The following is a 13,491-nucleotide window of genomic DNA, read 5'->3' as shown; positions in this document are numbered from 1 at the left end:
TGGTGCTGGTTGTCATCCATCTCTCTTGCATATAACTCATCACATCTACAGTGACCTCAATTATTTCTGTGATCATATGTGTGATGACAAAACATTCCCATGGCAACCAGTCATCAATGCAAGTTTCCTGATGAAAAACAAAACAGCAAGGGAGAAATCAAGCTGCTGTTTGGAGTGACTTCAAACACGACCAAAATTGTTGCTGAATCTCCTGCATCCAGTAACAGCACTTTAAGTAAATTTGCTTTCAACTACTAGGATATTTCTATTCAGGAGGAAGGCCAAATTTCCCCTAAGTTTGAAAATTCACAGGCCAAAACAATATTGGGAATATCATCAGTTTTGAGTTTTGTTGTCTCAATTATCACAAAAACTGGCACTGTATCTCTAGTGGAAAGTTTTTGTTACCTTCATGCATCATTACCCCACTCACTCTCTACTTACTTGTCTGCACCTTTAGAATTGCAATTCATAAAAGAAAAGCCCAAAGGAATGATCAAGGTTCAGTTACTTTGGCAATCCACTACTGAGGAATCTTGGAGCAAACACAAATTGTCTTTATTTCACACTGACACGCTGATCAGCTGGTGTTTTGAGGGCACCACTTTCTCAGTCTCATAAGTGGGTAACCTTATTCTACAAGTGTTACAATTGTGACAGTATGCAAGCACCAAAAGCCAAGCTCCAAAGATGTATTTTATTTCATTATAAAGCAGATTTTTTAGGCATTATTTCTTTTTGTGAACATCCACTGTATGGTCAGCAGATCCTGCTTTGAGGAAACAGCTGTTTGATAACAAAGATTTACCACTAGACCACAAAAATACAGATGCACAGAACAGGTGCTGCTTGGACAACGAAGAGCAAATGCTCTGAACTGCAACCAGTTCAAACAGATACGACCAAAAATACAAATACAGCTCCAGCCCAGCCAGAGCAGCATGCACAGAAGTGGAGTCTTTTATATCAAAACCAAGTTTGTATTGGGCTTCCTGGAAAAACAACAACAAAAAAAACATCCCCAAAGCAGAATTATATCAGAACCCTTTCCCTCTCCTTTTAATGCCACTTTTTAACTGTCCTCATTTCTCATCACAGTTGTGCTGTGGTGCACAAGTACTTTATAAAAAAAACAGAAAAATGATTGAATGTAGTGTGACATCATGGTTGACAGTGATCATTTCATGCATACTTCATCCCAATTCTTTTATTCCTTTTCCAGTCATGATCCTCATCCTGGGCATTTGACCTTCATTGATAGGTGCATCTCATTCCACATTTGCAGATTTCCCACGTGTTTGGTACCTGAGCTCAGGGTATTAACAAGAGTTTCTGGATGCCATCTGTGCTCCTTGGGCGTGTAACAGAGTCCCAGCACTCCAGCAGGAACAGTGACTCACATACTGTCTGCCCAACATGCAAAAATGCACAGAAGCATGTTGATGCAGGGTAAAAAAAAGTTCCAGCATTACAACTCCTCCTTCTGGTTTCCATGTTGTCCAATACTGATTGAGGAAAAGTGTATTTACAAGACTCATACACAGATATTTGCATTTGGTCCTAGGCACCTGATTAGTACTGACAACCTAAATTACAATGGAAAATTAAGTTTTATTCTGGTCCATTACAGCCTTAACTGTAAACTCTCCAGTGTCAAGGTGTGATCTTCAAAATAGGAATCCCAATACCTTCTGAAAGAATGTTTTCCTGTGTACCACTTAAATCCATGAGATTATAGGATAGAAAAGCCTTCTACATAAGCCCCTTAGTGGAGTTATCTGACAAGGGTCTTGTATCTAGATCTACAAAAACAGACAAGTAACATCCATTCTTTCCACTCTTTTGTGGTAATGAGACTCAAAATTCACTAGATATGAGTAATCAGATAACATCCTGATTGCTACGAGACCAGAATTCATTATCAAGGAGAGAAACTTCACTCTAGCAAAGAGCACAAGCAGGTTTATATCTAAGCAGCCATAACACTCATTCCTTTCAGCCAGCATCACAACTAGAAGTACACCCACTAAAGGCAATAAAGACTAATTAGAAGGCTTTACAAAGTCGGTTTAACCAAGTTTCAAAGTAGCAACTCTTAGGCACAGGTTCTGGCAGAATCTAGATTTACCTGAGTTTTCTGCTTGTGGAGGAGAGGTGGTGGGAAAGGACACATTCCTTTCTTACATAAAACTTGAAAACAGTCTCAAGCCAATACTCAACAGCTGATAAGGTCTAGTGTAGTAATTACAAGACAAAACATTTGGAATTAGAGATACCATTCAGTAAAAAGAAACAACTGCCTTTCAAATCTGCCATACTGAAACAAAACCCCAAACACATGAAACACCTTTTGTGCTTACAACCGTAATTATGGAACTTGAGTATCAGATGGAGAGGTTTTTTTCACCATTACTGCAAAGGAGCTGCAAAAACAAGTTAAATGGAAAAAAAATCCCTTCCAAGTATTCATTTAACAAACATTAATTAAAACCTTTAAAGGCTTCAGGTTATGAAATGTGAAAGGGGCTCAAAAATTTTTCAGGAGTCATTGAACTAAATCCAAGTCAGAAGCTGACTCTCCTAACACATAATTAAAAAAAATTTTCTTAAAAAAATTTTTTGCACATCTTCCTCATCAATTTATAAAATGCAAACAGTATGCTAGAAAAGTTTGAACGTAAGGGAATGTGCTTTGGAAACATTATTAAAATATGTGTTTCTATAGAATGACACTATCAAGTTTATGATACTTCTTTTCTCCTGACTGGCTACACTTTGAGAATGTCCCTCCTCTCTTTCTTGGGTCCATGAGAAGCTAGGTTTAGAAAAGAAGAGCTCCCATACTGCCAACTTCACTCTGTTCCTTTACAAAAATTTCAAAGTACTGATAAATGATGGTGACAGCGAGCAGAATTCCAGTTCCAGAGCCAATTGCCCCAAGGAAGTCTGCCAGCACAGAGAGGGCACCGATACAGAGCCCACCAAAGGCAGCAGCTGTGGGGATGTACCTGGAAAACACGAAATGACAATAGAAAGGGCCATTAGAGTTTGCTCAGACAGTACCAAAAAAGTCAGTAGCAGAACACTCTCTTCTCTTGCAGGTCTGCAATCAAAGGTAAGGAATATGCAATAATGCCAGTACACTGGGTAGGAAATTAAATGCTCAACCTGACTGGAGAAGAAAAAAATGCTACACTAAGAGGGGAAGTTATTACAGTCCACCATGCAATTATGCACAAATATTAAACTTATGGCTACTGGCTCTTCAAATCCTCTGTACACAACTGAAATCCAAAGTTACAATAACATTAACACAAAGGGTACATAGGTCCTACCCTGAAATCTGAAAACCTAAAGACATCAACCCTGCCCACCTCTGCACCTACGAGATTTAAGCAACTACTTGTTTCAGAAGCAAGGTCTGCATGAAACAGTACTCAAAACTAATAACACATGAAAAATTACAGTAAGAAAATACTTCTGGGTCAGTTGGAAGTAGTAAAGTACACTCAAATGCTCATTATTAGCTACTGTGAGAGGAGTAGATAAATGAAAAAATAGAACAGGAAAATAAAAGGTTCAGAATTTAAGTAAAATTCTTTAAATGCAAGGCAAAAATGAGCTGTACCATACAAGTCTTCCATTTATGAAATAATGTTCTATGTCTCATACATGTAACATCAAAACTGAAATAAAATCTGTGTTCTAGGATCTAGAAAATGGAAGTCAAAGCAAAGTTGCCATGTGTTTGCCCACAACACTTTGCCAGAACAGCCAGTGAATATGTAGCTCACCTGTTGAGTTCATGTACCATTGAAGTTTCTCTGTGGCCTCGCATTACCATTTGCTGTTCTTTCAATTGCTTGGCAACCTGTACAGAATCAAGGAATGGAACAAGTAAGTTTAGTGTCATTTACCAAGGCCATGGAATGCAGTACTGTGGGAAAACAGAAGCAAGATATTGCAGTAAATGGTGGTGGGGTTGGGCATTTTTTATACTGTTTTGGGTTTTGGATTGTGTTTTACATTATTCATCCAAGTTAAAAATAACCAGTATTTTAACTTCAGATAAATTACAGTCACAGACACTTTTCTACCTGTCAATTATACAAAGCTTTTCTGGATAATTCTAGTCCCACTGAGAAGACGAAAATTTGGATACTGGTAGGCTCATACACATAATTCAATTCATGTTTTGCCATCTACCCTTCTCCTGATGAGGGTTTTGTAGATGTTGTAAAACCATTCCCTGAAGAGTTCATTCCATTTCAGTTTCCTGCATTCAGTTGAGTCAACTATTTATTTATGGAGCCACACGAGAAACTAGACTTAGAATCCCTTCTTGGAACATTAATCTTAAACTGGATTTCTGCAGTTGCAGGGTTAGAGCAGAGCCCTGCAAACACCACTGGCAACTGTGGTAACAAACTCTAGCAGGGGAACATGAAGGTGCTCATCACTGACTCCATGCACTGAGAAAACACATTTTCAGATGAGTAAGCCTCCAGTTTTCCAGTACACCGTGAACATTTCAGTAATGATTTATCATTTTATTTCTGACCTTTTTTGCACAAACTTAAAATAATTTTACTTAGTATCAGGAAAAAGTATTAAAGCATTAAAAATTATCTGTTGGTTACTCTGAAATAAAAACCTGACTGTACATGGCAGCGCCTTCCTGCATGCCTGACAAGCAGCAAGATGCAAGTCCAAAACGAGAGAGTGCTCACACTGTTACAGTAACTGTGCAACTACTTATTTGTTTAAGAATGGATTAAACCATTCCATATGGCTGCCAAACTTCACCTCTTATCCAAAACCACACATTACAAACACATCACAATGACAGCTATTTTCCATCTTGTTTTCCAACTCCAATTTCAGGATGGTATAGTTCCTGAATGTTAAATATCCTGTAGCAAATGGAATTTTTGAGAAGCTAGCCTCAGGTACACAAATGCACTGCACTTTATTCTCCATTGTCAGTGCTCTCAAGTTAAAAATAACAACCTCTAGTTAATTTTCCCACAAAGGAAGCTCTCTGTGTCAGGAATGGCTGTCTGAACTTTACCTGCAAGTTTTTAAGTGGCAACTGCCTTGCACAAACTGCACCTGTGATGTGGCACTGAAATAGTTTCTACCTCTCCTGTTACCTTCCCTGCTCTCACACTGATCTCATGTTCCTATGTTCTAAATTTCCTAATTCCAATGAAAGCAATTTAAGTTTTGATGTTGTTTTGAAAAAGCAGTAAAGAAAACAGGAAAAAAATATCCCCATTCTGTCTTAATCTTTCCCAGCTATAAAAAGACATAGTCCCTGTTTACACAAACAATGAATATTACCAACAAGATTACCAGCAGAACAGCTTTTTCAGAAGAAAGTCAATCTTATTCTTACAACAACCCATCTGTTTTCAGCATGTAAGCTTGCATAATTTGTCATTTTAAACTTACATCTTTGGCAGAGGAGCCAGAGACTTCAATCCATGTCTTAGAGAAGAAAGCACAGGAGCCCAACATAAATACAATATAAACAACTGCATGTACAGGGTCTTCCAATACTGAAGAAAAGGACTCTGGAGGTGACAGGTAATAACAGAGTCCACCAACGGGATAAGCACGAGCAGGGCCTCCAGATGATGTGTCCTGGAAGAAGAAAGCAAGCAGTCACCAATCTTCTCACTATTTCTTAGCCATTAAGCCAAGTCTTAGAAAAGTTTGTATCACCTTTGTGTCCCTTTGCATCATTACTACTGCAGCAGCACACCCATTTACATTCACCACAGCAAGCCTCAGTGGCATTAATTCAAATAAATTAATTTAGGAGTTTCAGTGTGCATGACCACCTTTCAAAATGTGTCTTAATAGTCAGAGACCATCTCTTCCACTCCACATTTCAATGCTGCCCTCCTGAAGATGTATGCAAGATGAGAAGGAATACTCACAGACCAGGTGCCCAGCAGGCTGACCAGCAAGTTGCCACTGAAGCGGGCAGAAAGCATCTGGGAGATGACATACAAGTTTGACACCAGGGCAGACTGGAGGATAATGGGAATGTTGGAAGTGTAGAACAGCTTGATAGGGTAGGTGTTGTACTGGCCCCGGTAGCGAGCAGATTTGATGGGAAGATCCACTCTGAAGCCCTGAAAAGTTTTCAAAAGGAAGTCTCCCATTACATCTGGACGTGAACCATACCAGAAATCATAAATTGCAAGTGCAAGGCCTTGACAGCAAGAGGAGAAACCTGCAATCATTTTGCGCAAGTACAAATACTCTGCCCAGAGGGCTCTCCTCTCCATGGGAACCCTTCTGCAAAGGGTCTACAAGCCTGCATGGTTGTCTAAATGCACACCCACACACAAGAAGGTATGAAAGATTTAGACATCAGAAGAAATCTGAAGTTTTAAGAAGACTGAACAAAGCATCCAGGAAAGGAAACATTAAAACTTCCTATATTCTTCAGCAACAAACAGTAAGAGGGACACAGGCCTAAAAACATCAAAGTGTTTCCCAGTAAAAAGCAATAGCTTTTGGGTTAGACAATATCACATGCACACATGTATCTATCTGGGGTATTTTTATTTGGTTTTCTGTTTCTTTTTTCAGAGACCAAAGTAAGTCTCAAGTCCTCTGTGTGACTAGGGTAAGTGTGGAAACTGATTAAGAGAAGGCAGTGGATAATGAACATCTGGATGCTGCAGCTACAAAATAGTGTGAATATATAATTTCTTGTAGAAGGAAGTGAATTTCAGACCTGCTTCCATATAGTTTTACAATCCTCATTATTCCAACTGACCTGGAAGTAAATGACAATTGCAAAGACAAAGATGGTGGCGATCAGATTCATGAGGTTGGGAAGGTTCTGACGGTAAAAGGCCTCACGAAGAGCTCGGACTTTGTCGGTGCGAGTGGCCAGAAGATGGAACAGAGCAATGATGGCTCCCTCAAATTCCATGCCTTGGAAAGGAAAAGAAAACGTTAGGTGAGCTGTGATTATCTCCAAGCTTCAGTGTTTTGGCCCATTAAGCATACTTCTGAACCACACGATTCACAATGAGATTTCTCTGAGTCGTTTGCATCTCAAGCATGTTTTCAGGTTTTCTATACTGTCATCCTTCATATCAGCTATGTTATTTCCAAGATTTATTTTTTTTAATCCCCTCATAGTGCCAAGAAATTGAATCATAACCCAGCATGGGGTAATTTTATTGGTCTCTAGAAACATTGTCAAGCACCAAGTTCTTTCTATCCTTCTCCTGATTAAAAAAAAAAAAAAAAGTAAACTTAGAGGGAAGCATCTAGGCTTTCTAGTTGCAGTTGTGGTGAGACACAAGTTATTGCTTGGATTACAGCAAATGCCAGAACCTCACTTCTGTTTTCTACTACACAGTAGCAAACAGAATCATCTCCAGTGGAGTTTGGAGAATAAAGTCTTTAGGGCCAAGTGTAAAAAAGGCAAGGAGCAGAAAGAAACAGCTAATGTTTGGTCAGTAAGTTGGACAGCAATCATAACACAATGGTAGTCTACAACTGCTAACTTTTAATGAAGTTACTGTAAGAATTTCAAGTTCAGTAAATATCTTGTGAGATACTACAAATTGAGAAAAAAGTCTTTGTGCTTGCACTTTGCACAGCAGCATCTGCTGCATTAGCAAGATTCACCACACAGCCAAGATGACAGTGACAGCATTTGGCATTAACAGTGAAAAAAAAAGTGCTGCCTTTTTGTACAAACTATTGGTAAAGAAAACAGACTGTGCCATATTACCTCGCCCAGTGTTCACTGTGGTGGGGCTGAATGCTTTCCACACAATGGTCTCACAGATATTGGTAGCAATGAAGAGAGAGATGCCAGAACCAAGACCATATCCTTTCTGGAGCAGTTCATCCAAGAGCAGAACTATCAAACCAGCAACAAAAAGCTACAGTAAAAAAAAAAAGCATTAGTTTCATGTATTTTTCATTTTATTAAGAAAAAAAAAAATTATTAAAAGATTAGACTATATGTAAAGAAGCAGGTACACTTGGGACTTTTTACTGTGCAAGTGGGACAGCCTGTCCATAAGGCTGACCTTTTGACCCTTTCAGGAGAAGAGTAAGTAGAGAAGACTAGAATTTACCTGGATTGTGATAAGCAAGCAGATACCAGCACCCATCTCAGATGGGTCTCCGTACATTCCAGTCATTACGTACACAATAGACTGTCCAATGGTAATGATCATTCCAAACACTACAGAATAAAAAGAAAAAGTATGTATTTGTCCTGGATATTTATGGCACTAGGCAATTAGAGAAACAGAAATCACTTCTTTGCAGAGAATCTTGGTTTCAGCTGACATAGTTAATTTTCTCTGTAGTAGCTGTAGAGTGCTGTGGTTTGGATTTTCCATGAGAACAATGCTGATAATAGGCTGATGTGCTCAGCAGTGCTTACCCCAAGTCAAGGACTTCTCAGTGTCCTCTGCTCTGCCAGCCAGCAGGTGCACAAGAAGTTGGGAGGGAGCAGGACCAGGACAGCTGACCCTAAGTGGCCACAGGGATATTCCACACCACGGAATGCCAGGCTCAGCACACCAGCTGGGGGAACTGGCCAGGAGGGGCTGATCACTGCTCACGAACTGGCTGGGCATCCTCAGCAAGTGGTGAGCATTGTATTGTGCATCACTTGTGAGGTTTTATTTCTTTCTCTCCTTTTTGTTATTGTTATTATTATATTGTATCAGTTATTGAACAGTTTTTATTTCAACCCAAAAGTTTTATTACTTTTCATTCTGATTCTCCTCTCCTCCCCACAGGAGAGAGCCAGCAAGTGTCCCAGGGGATACTTAGTTGCCAGATGGGGTTAAACCACAACATTTTGGAAGGAATACATAAACCGTAAGTTGTTTAAATTCAAGAGCAAGTTAACTTTGCGGTCTGAAATCTGGCACTGAATATAGAAATACACACAGATAGTTCAGAAACAAATGCACTTAGAAGTAAGTGGGTTTGGTTACCAAAGGCTGCTTTAGATACTGAAAACTCTGAGGGTGTTTAGATATTACTGTAGCAATTTATGGTTTTTCCAGTACACATTTGAGTAAATAGTGCATAGCATCAAATAGTTACAAAACACCAATTTTTTTCTGGAAGTCATTATCAACTGACCACAGAGACCCCATCTTGATGAGAAAGACCCCTGCTTGGAGCTGCAAGGTACAGACAGCTACAACCAACACCTTAACCACTACTACTCAGATTAACACTGACCATCACAGTTCAAAAGCTGAGTCTCTACATTGCTTCACCTATCTGGGAAGATTACAGCAGCAATGCCAATTGCACCAACACTTTTCCCTTTCACACCTTTCTGAAGCTTAACAGCCAACAAGGCAGAGAGCTGTCAGTAAAAGACCAGTGAAATACAGGTATCTGCAGCACACATGACAGAAACCCACAGGTCCAACTGCACCATTCACCCCGTGGTAAATTCACACTGTTGGGGTGAGATACCCTAAACCACCACATGAGCTGTTACTCACATTTCTGGGCTCCATTGAAGAGAGCTCTGTCCTTTGGGGTGTCACCAACCTCAATTATCTTAGCACCTGCCAAGAGCTGCATGATGAGCCCTGAAGTGACAATGGGTGAAATGCCCAGCTCCATCAATGTTCCTGTAGACACAGGAAGAACAGAGAAGTTCAAAGTTAGTTTTTATTAACCTTTACATTACAATGAAGAAAATCTAAAACTCCAAATCTCCATAAATGTAAAAATTCTCAAGTATAAGAAAAGTTTGTTAGAAGTCAGTTTAATACATAGTACTCCTCAGTACCTCAAAAATATTGTGTTCACTAAAAAATACTTTAGCTGTCAAGAATAAATTTACTCTGCAGAAAACTAAGTATGATATAAACTGATAGTTCAAATTATATAGAATGATAAAGTGAACTCAGAAAACAGTCACCATTCTTAATTCATAGCTGCATTAGAAACAGAAATTTATGTAAATTATCATTAATTTTAACCTTCATACTTGCATTAGAAAGCCACTACAAGAAACTGAAATTTACATAAACTACTGTGCATTTCAATCTAAACAATTAACCCAGGAAACCACAGCACTCAAGGAATATGATTTTGAAACATGTATCTTGAAGGTTGCAACAGCAGCAATGCAGGTAACTAGGAAATGTCTCTTCCCTAACCATTTCCCTCAAAAAAAAAAAGCTCAATTTTTGTGCAAATAATAGATTGCACACAGTCAACCATAAACTCATTTTGTCCAGAAAGTTGTGCCTTTCCCAATGTCACACTGGTTTATGACTTTAAATAATATGGAAAATTATTTTTCACTCCCCACTTCAGTTTTTATATTCATTACAATGGAGCAGAATGCAAGCCCAAGACCATTTTGATTCAAGCTAAAAAAACCCACCCTCCTGAAGGTCTGGCCATACCTCTATTTGATGCCAAAATCACTCTCATCCAGTAGAAGGGATCTGCAGAGTCTGATGACATAATTCCAAACAAGGGAATCTGCATTTCCAACCAAGAGATTAAATTAGAGATTTGACAGCATGCTTTAAACATTTCAGCTCTTCCATAAAAAGGGAAGGAAACATACCTGGCAGCATACTAAGAAGATGAAGAGTGTGATAGCTGTCCATAGTACCTTTTCCTTAAACTGAATCTAAAGGGAAAAAACACAAAACCAAAAACCAACAACAGATGATAAAACTGTCAAAATAACAAGACCTAGTCCATCAAGCAAACTTTCACAGTAGCACATTTGATTTTTTTGTGGAGGGACAAAGTACAGAACATCCTAAAGAAAATAATGTTCTGTTCATCCCTTTCATCCCACATAAGACCAAGGAAAGCTACAAAGCTTTATTCAAAATTTAATCCAAACAAACAAGCTTATGTCAATGCAAGGTAATTCCAGTACTTCCACAGAAATGAGTCTTACATTTTCATGAGTAGGAGCTTATGATGAGAAAAAAAACAGTAATAGGGAGCAGCTTATCTCAGCAAATAATCTTAGAGCTTATGAAGCAAAGATTTTCAGGCTGCTGCTTTAATTTATTCTAGTTTACACTTCAATCTGAACTTCCTTCAACATCTCACCATGCACTGCTGTGACATAAATAAATCTGCTCAACTGCATTTATTCTTGTACAACCACATCCACATGAGAATGCACCACACATGCACTCCACTGAAAACAACTGTACCTAAAAGTGCCACTCTCCCATCAGGAAGAAACCCCAAATCCCACAAATGCAAACTCCAAACATTTTATATCTCACAAATAGAAACCTAGGAAGAAAATTTTATTAACCTACCTTCCGTTCTGGCTTTTGAATTTCAGGCAAGATAACACAGAATGGCTTGATCACTTCAAGAAATTTTACTGTGCAGAAATAAGTTAAAAGACAAAGTGAACACACAGATACAATGAACACTGGAAAAAGCCCAAGCTGAAGTGAATTTGGACATGTACTCTATATAATAAAATTTCTGGGGAAATTTTAGTTGGTTAGTTTGGGGTGGGGGTGTGTTTTGCATTATTAAATTCTTATTTGTTCTCATCACACAGAGATTCAGCTAATACGTTTTAAGTACAATATGGACTGGGAGCAGAATTAAAGAAAGTCAAGTGTTTCCCCATTTCACTGAGTAGGTTGACAGCACCAAAAACCTTTTGTCATTGATTTACATGAGTTTATCAACACCCTTGAACATTTACTCCATGGTAGTTTCTCCCCAGCTGGATATTAGAGAAAAAAGTGCCTTGGGTATTGTATATATATTACTTTGGAGCCATACAGCTCAAGAATTCCTACACATTTTGAGCCATACAGCTTAACAGCTCCTACCCACACAATTCAGAAGCATCAATTCAAGTTAGTCTACAGAACATCCCATGCCATGATCCCCGCCTAGCCAGAGACACATCATCATATCAGATGTCTGTCTTAAAAAAGCATATAATGAAAAAGGAACTTGCAAAGTCACAATCTGTCCCATAAGCAGAGAGGTCTGAATTTGAAGAATAGTTAATTCTAAATCAGCTTAGACAAATCTAAGGCCGCACCCGTATTTTGGACTGATTTGAAATAAGGAGAGCACAGCAGTGCAGAACTGAGATTTCTCGTGCCTTTCCACTGTTCATGGAAGGCTGCAACTTCAGCGGCAGCTCAGTAACCTGTAATACCAGCCCACAAAAGATATTTTCTTAATTTCAAACGATTATGTCTGAAAAGTTACACTGGACTACGATATTCAATTTAATGCAAATCAAGGGTCTCTAAAATCTACTAAGACGCTTTCCAAGGGATCCTGCAGATTCACAGTGTTGGGATGGCTCCGGGACGCAGCCACAGCCTGTAACTCTCCCTCACAGTGTCCCTGGAAGGGTCCTGCCCGAGCTGGCATCCCGCGGCCCCCACCCCGACACCCTCAGCCTGGCCGGGCCGCCCCGCACGGGGCACACGGCGCCGGCTCCTTCCCCGGGATGAGCTGCCACCCCGGGAACGGCGCTTTCCCGGCCAGAGGGGAGAAGCAAGAGCCCAGCGGGAGCCGCTAAAGCGGGGGGTCCCCGGTACTCACTGCCCATGGCGGCGCCGGCCGAGCAGCAGCGAGCGGCGGCGGCGGAGCAGGGACACGTCAGGCTCCGAGCGCGGCCGCCCCCTTCCGCTTCCTGCCACGCGCCGCGTCCGCCGCCGCCGCCGCCGCGCATGCGCCGGGCCCCAGCCACGCTGCCCTCCGCCTACAACTCCCATCGTGCTCTGCGGTCAGAGTGAATGATGACTTCCATGGCGGCTCGTGGCTTGCTGGGAGTTGTAGTTTTGCACGTCCCGCCATCTTGTTTTGCTATGGGACTGGCTACTGTGTCAGGTTGTGTCGAGGAACGCGTGTTTTAGCTACCAGAAAGCGTGGCGCTGGTTTAAGAGATCTCAACAGATAAATACATAAATAAGCACTTAAAATTCTTTTTCTGCTGGTGTATTTTTGAAGTGGGACGCCATAGGCCTTGCTCTGCAGTGAGAACCTCCTTACACCTGCCTCACAACACGCATCAGCCTCTAGAAAGAGCGGCTTTGGCTAAAAGCCTCAGCTGCCTGTGGCCATTCAGTAGTGGCGTGGTTCTCTGGACTCTGGTCGATGTAGATACAAGTACAGAAATACCCTGCTTACCTTACATCTCTGGAGAAATTACTCTGCTTATCTTAAGTTTTCAGATGAGACAAATCATCCTCCAGAGTGTTTATTTATTATAGCGAGAACTAAGGTGACGACTTTGGCCTAGACACCTGTATTTTGGGTGTCTGATGTCAGACAGCTCCAGGTGTCAGTGCCCCACAGTCCCTGCCTGCACTCGGCCCCGTGGAGCACACCCAGATCTAGCTGGGCTTTAATAAAATACAAAACATTGGTGAAAATGTATGAAAAACGTGAAAAATGAAAGCTTTGGGCTGCATGCCAAGGAAGTCACGGGACAGCCAC

At 40.4% G+C, this 13,491-nt stretch overlaps 1 protein-coding gene across 1 annotated transcript; it reads right to left on the bottom strand.

Moving 5' to 3' along the window:
• Positions 1-678: 678 nt before the first annotated feature.
• Positions 679-12,724, bottom strand: SEC61A1 (SEC61 translocon subunit alpha 1). Its single transcript, XM_033071878.2, has 12 exons — positions 12,595-12,724; positions 11,328-11,395; positions 10,607-10,672; positions 10,440-10,518; positions 9,522-9,653; positions 8,121-8,230; positions 7,769-7,922; positions 6,797-6,957; positions 5,946-6,143; positions 5,455-5,646; positions 3,795-3,871; positions 679-3,008 (listed from the first exon to the last, which is right to left on the bottom strand). The coding sequence occupies exons 1-12, from the start codon at positions 12,722-12,724 to the stop codon at positions 2,822-2,824; spliced, it is 1,554 nt and encodes a 517-aa protein (XP_032927769.2). The 3' UTR covers positions 679-2,821.
• Between the last annotated feature and the right edge of the window lie 767 nt (positions 12,725-13,491).

Source organism: Catharus ustulatus, chromosome 13, assembly GCF_009819885.2.
Source record: "Catharus ustulatus isolate bCatUst1 chromosome 13, bCatUst1.pri.v2, whole genome shotgun sequence".
Lineage (NCBI taxonomy): Eukaryota > Metazoa > Chordata > Aves > Passeriformes > Turdidae > Catharus > Catharus ustulatus.
This window is presented reverse-complemented; position numbering and strand designations above follow the sequence as displayed.

What these genes read in the sequence shown, in the direction of transcription:
- SEC61A1 (XM_033071878.2), bottom strand. Translation starts at nt 12,724, where the DNA reads ATGCGCGGCGGCGGCGGCGGCGGACGCGGCGCGTGGCAGGAAGCGGAA. An exon ending in GGCCGGCGCCGCCATGGGCA is followed by an intron (nt 11,396 to 12,594) that starts GTGAGTACCGGG and finishes ATTTCTGCACAG; the next exon opens with TAAAATTTCTTGAAGTGATC. An exon ending in TCTTCTTAGTATGCTGCCAG is followed by an intron (nt 10,519 to 10,606) that starts GTATGTTTCCTT and finishes TTGGAAATGCAG; the next exon opens with ATTCCCTTGTTTGGAATTAT.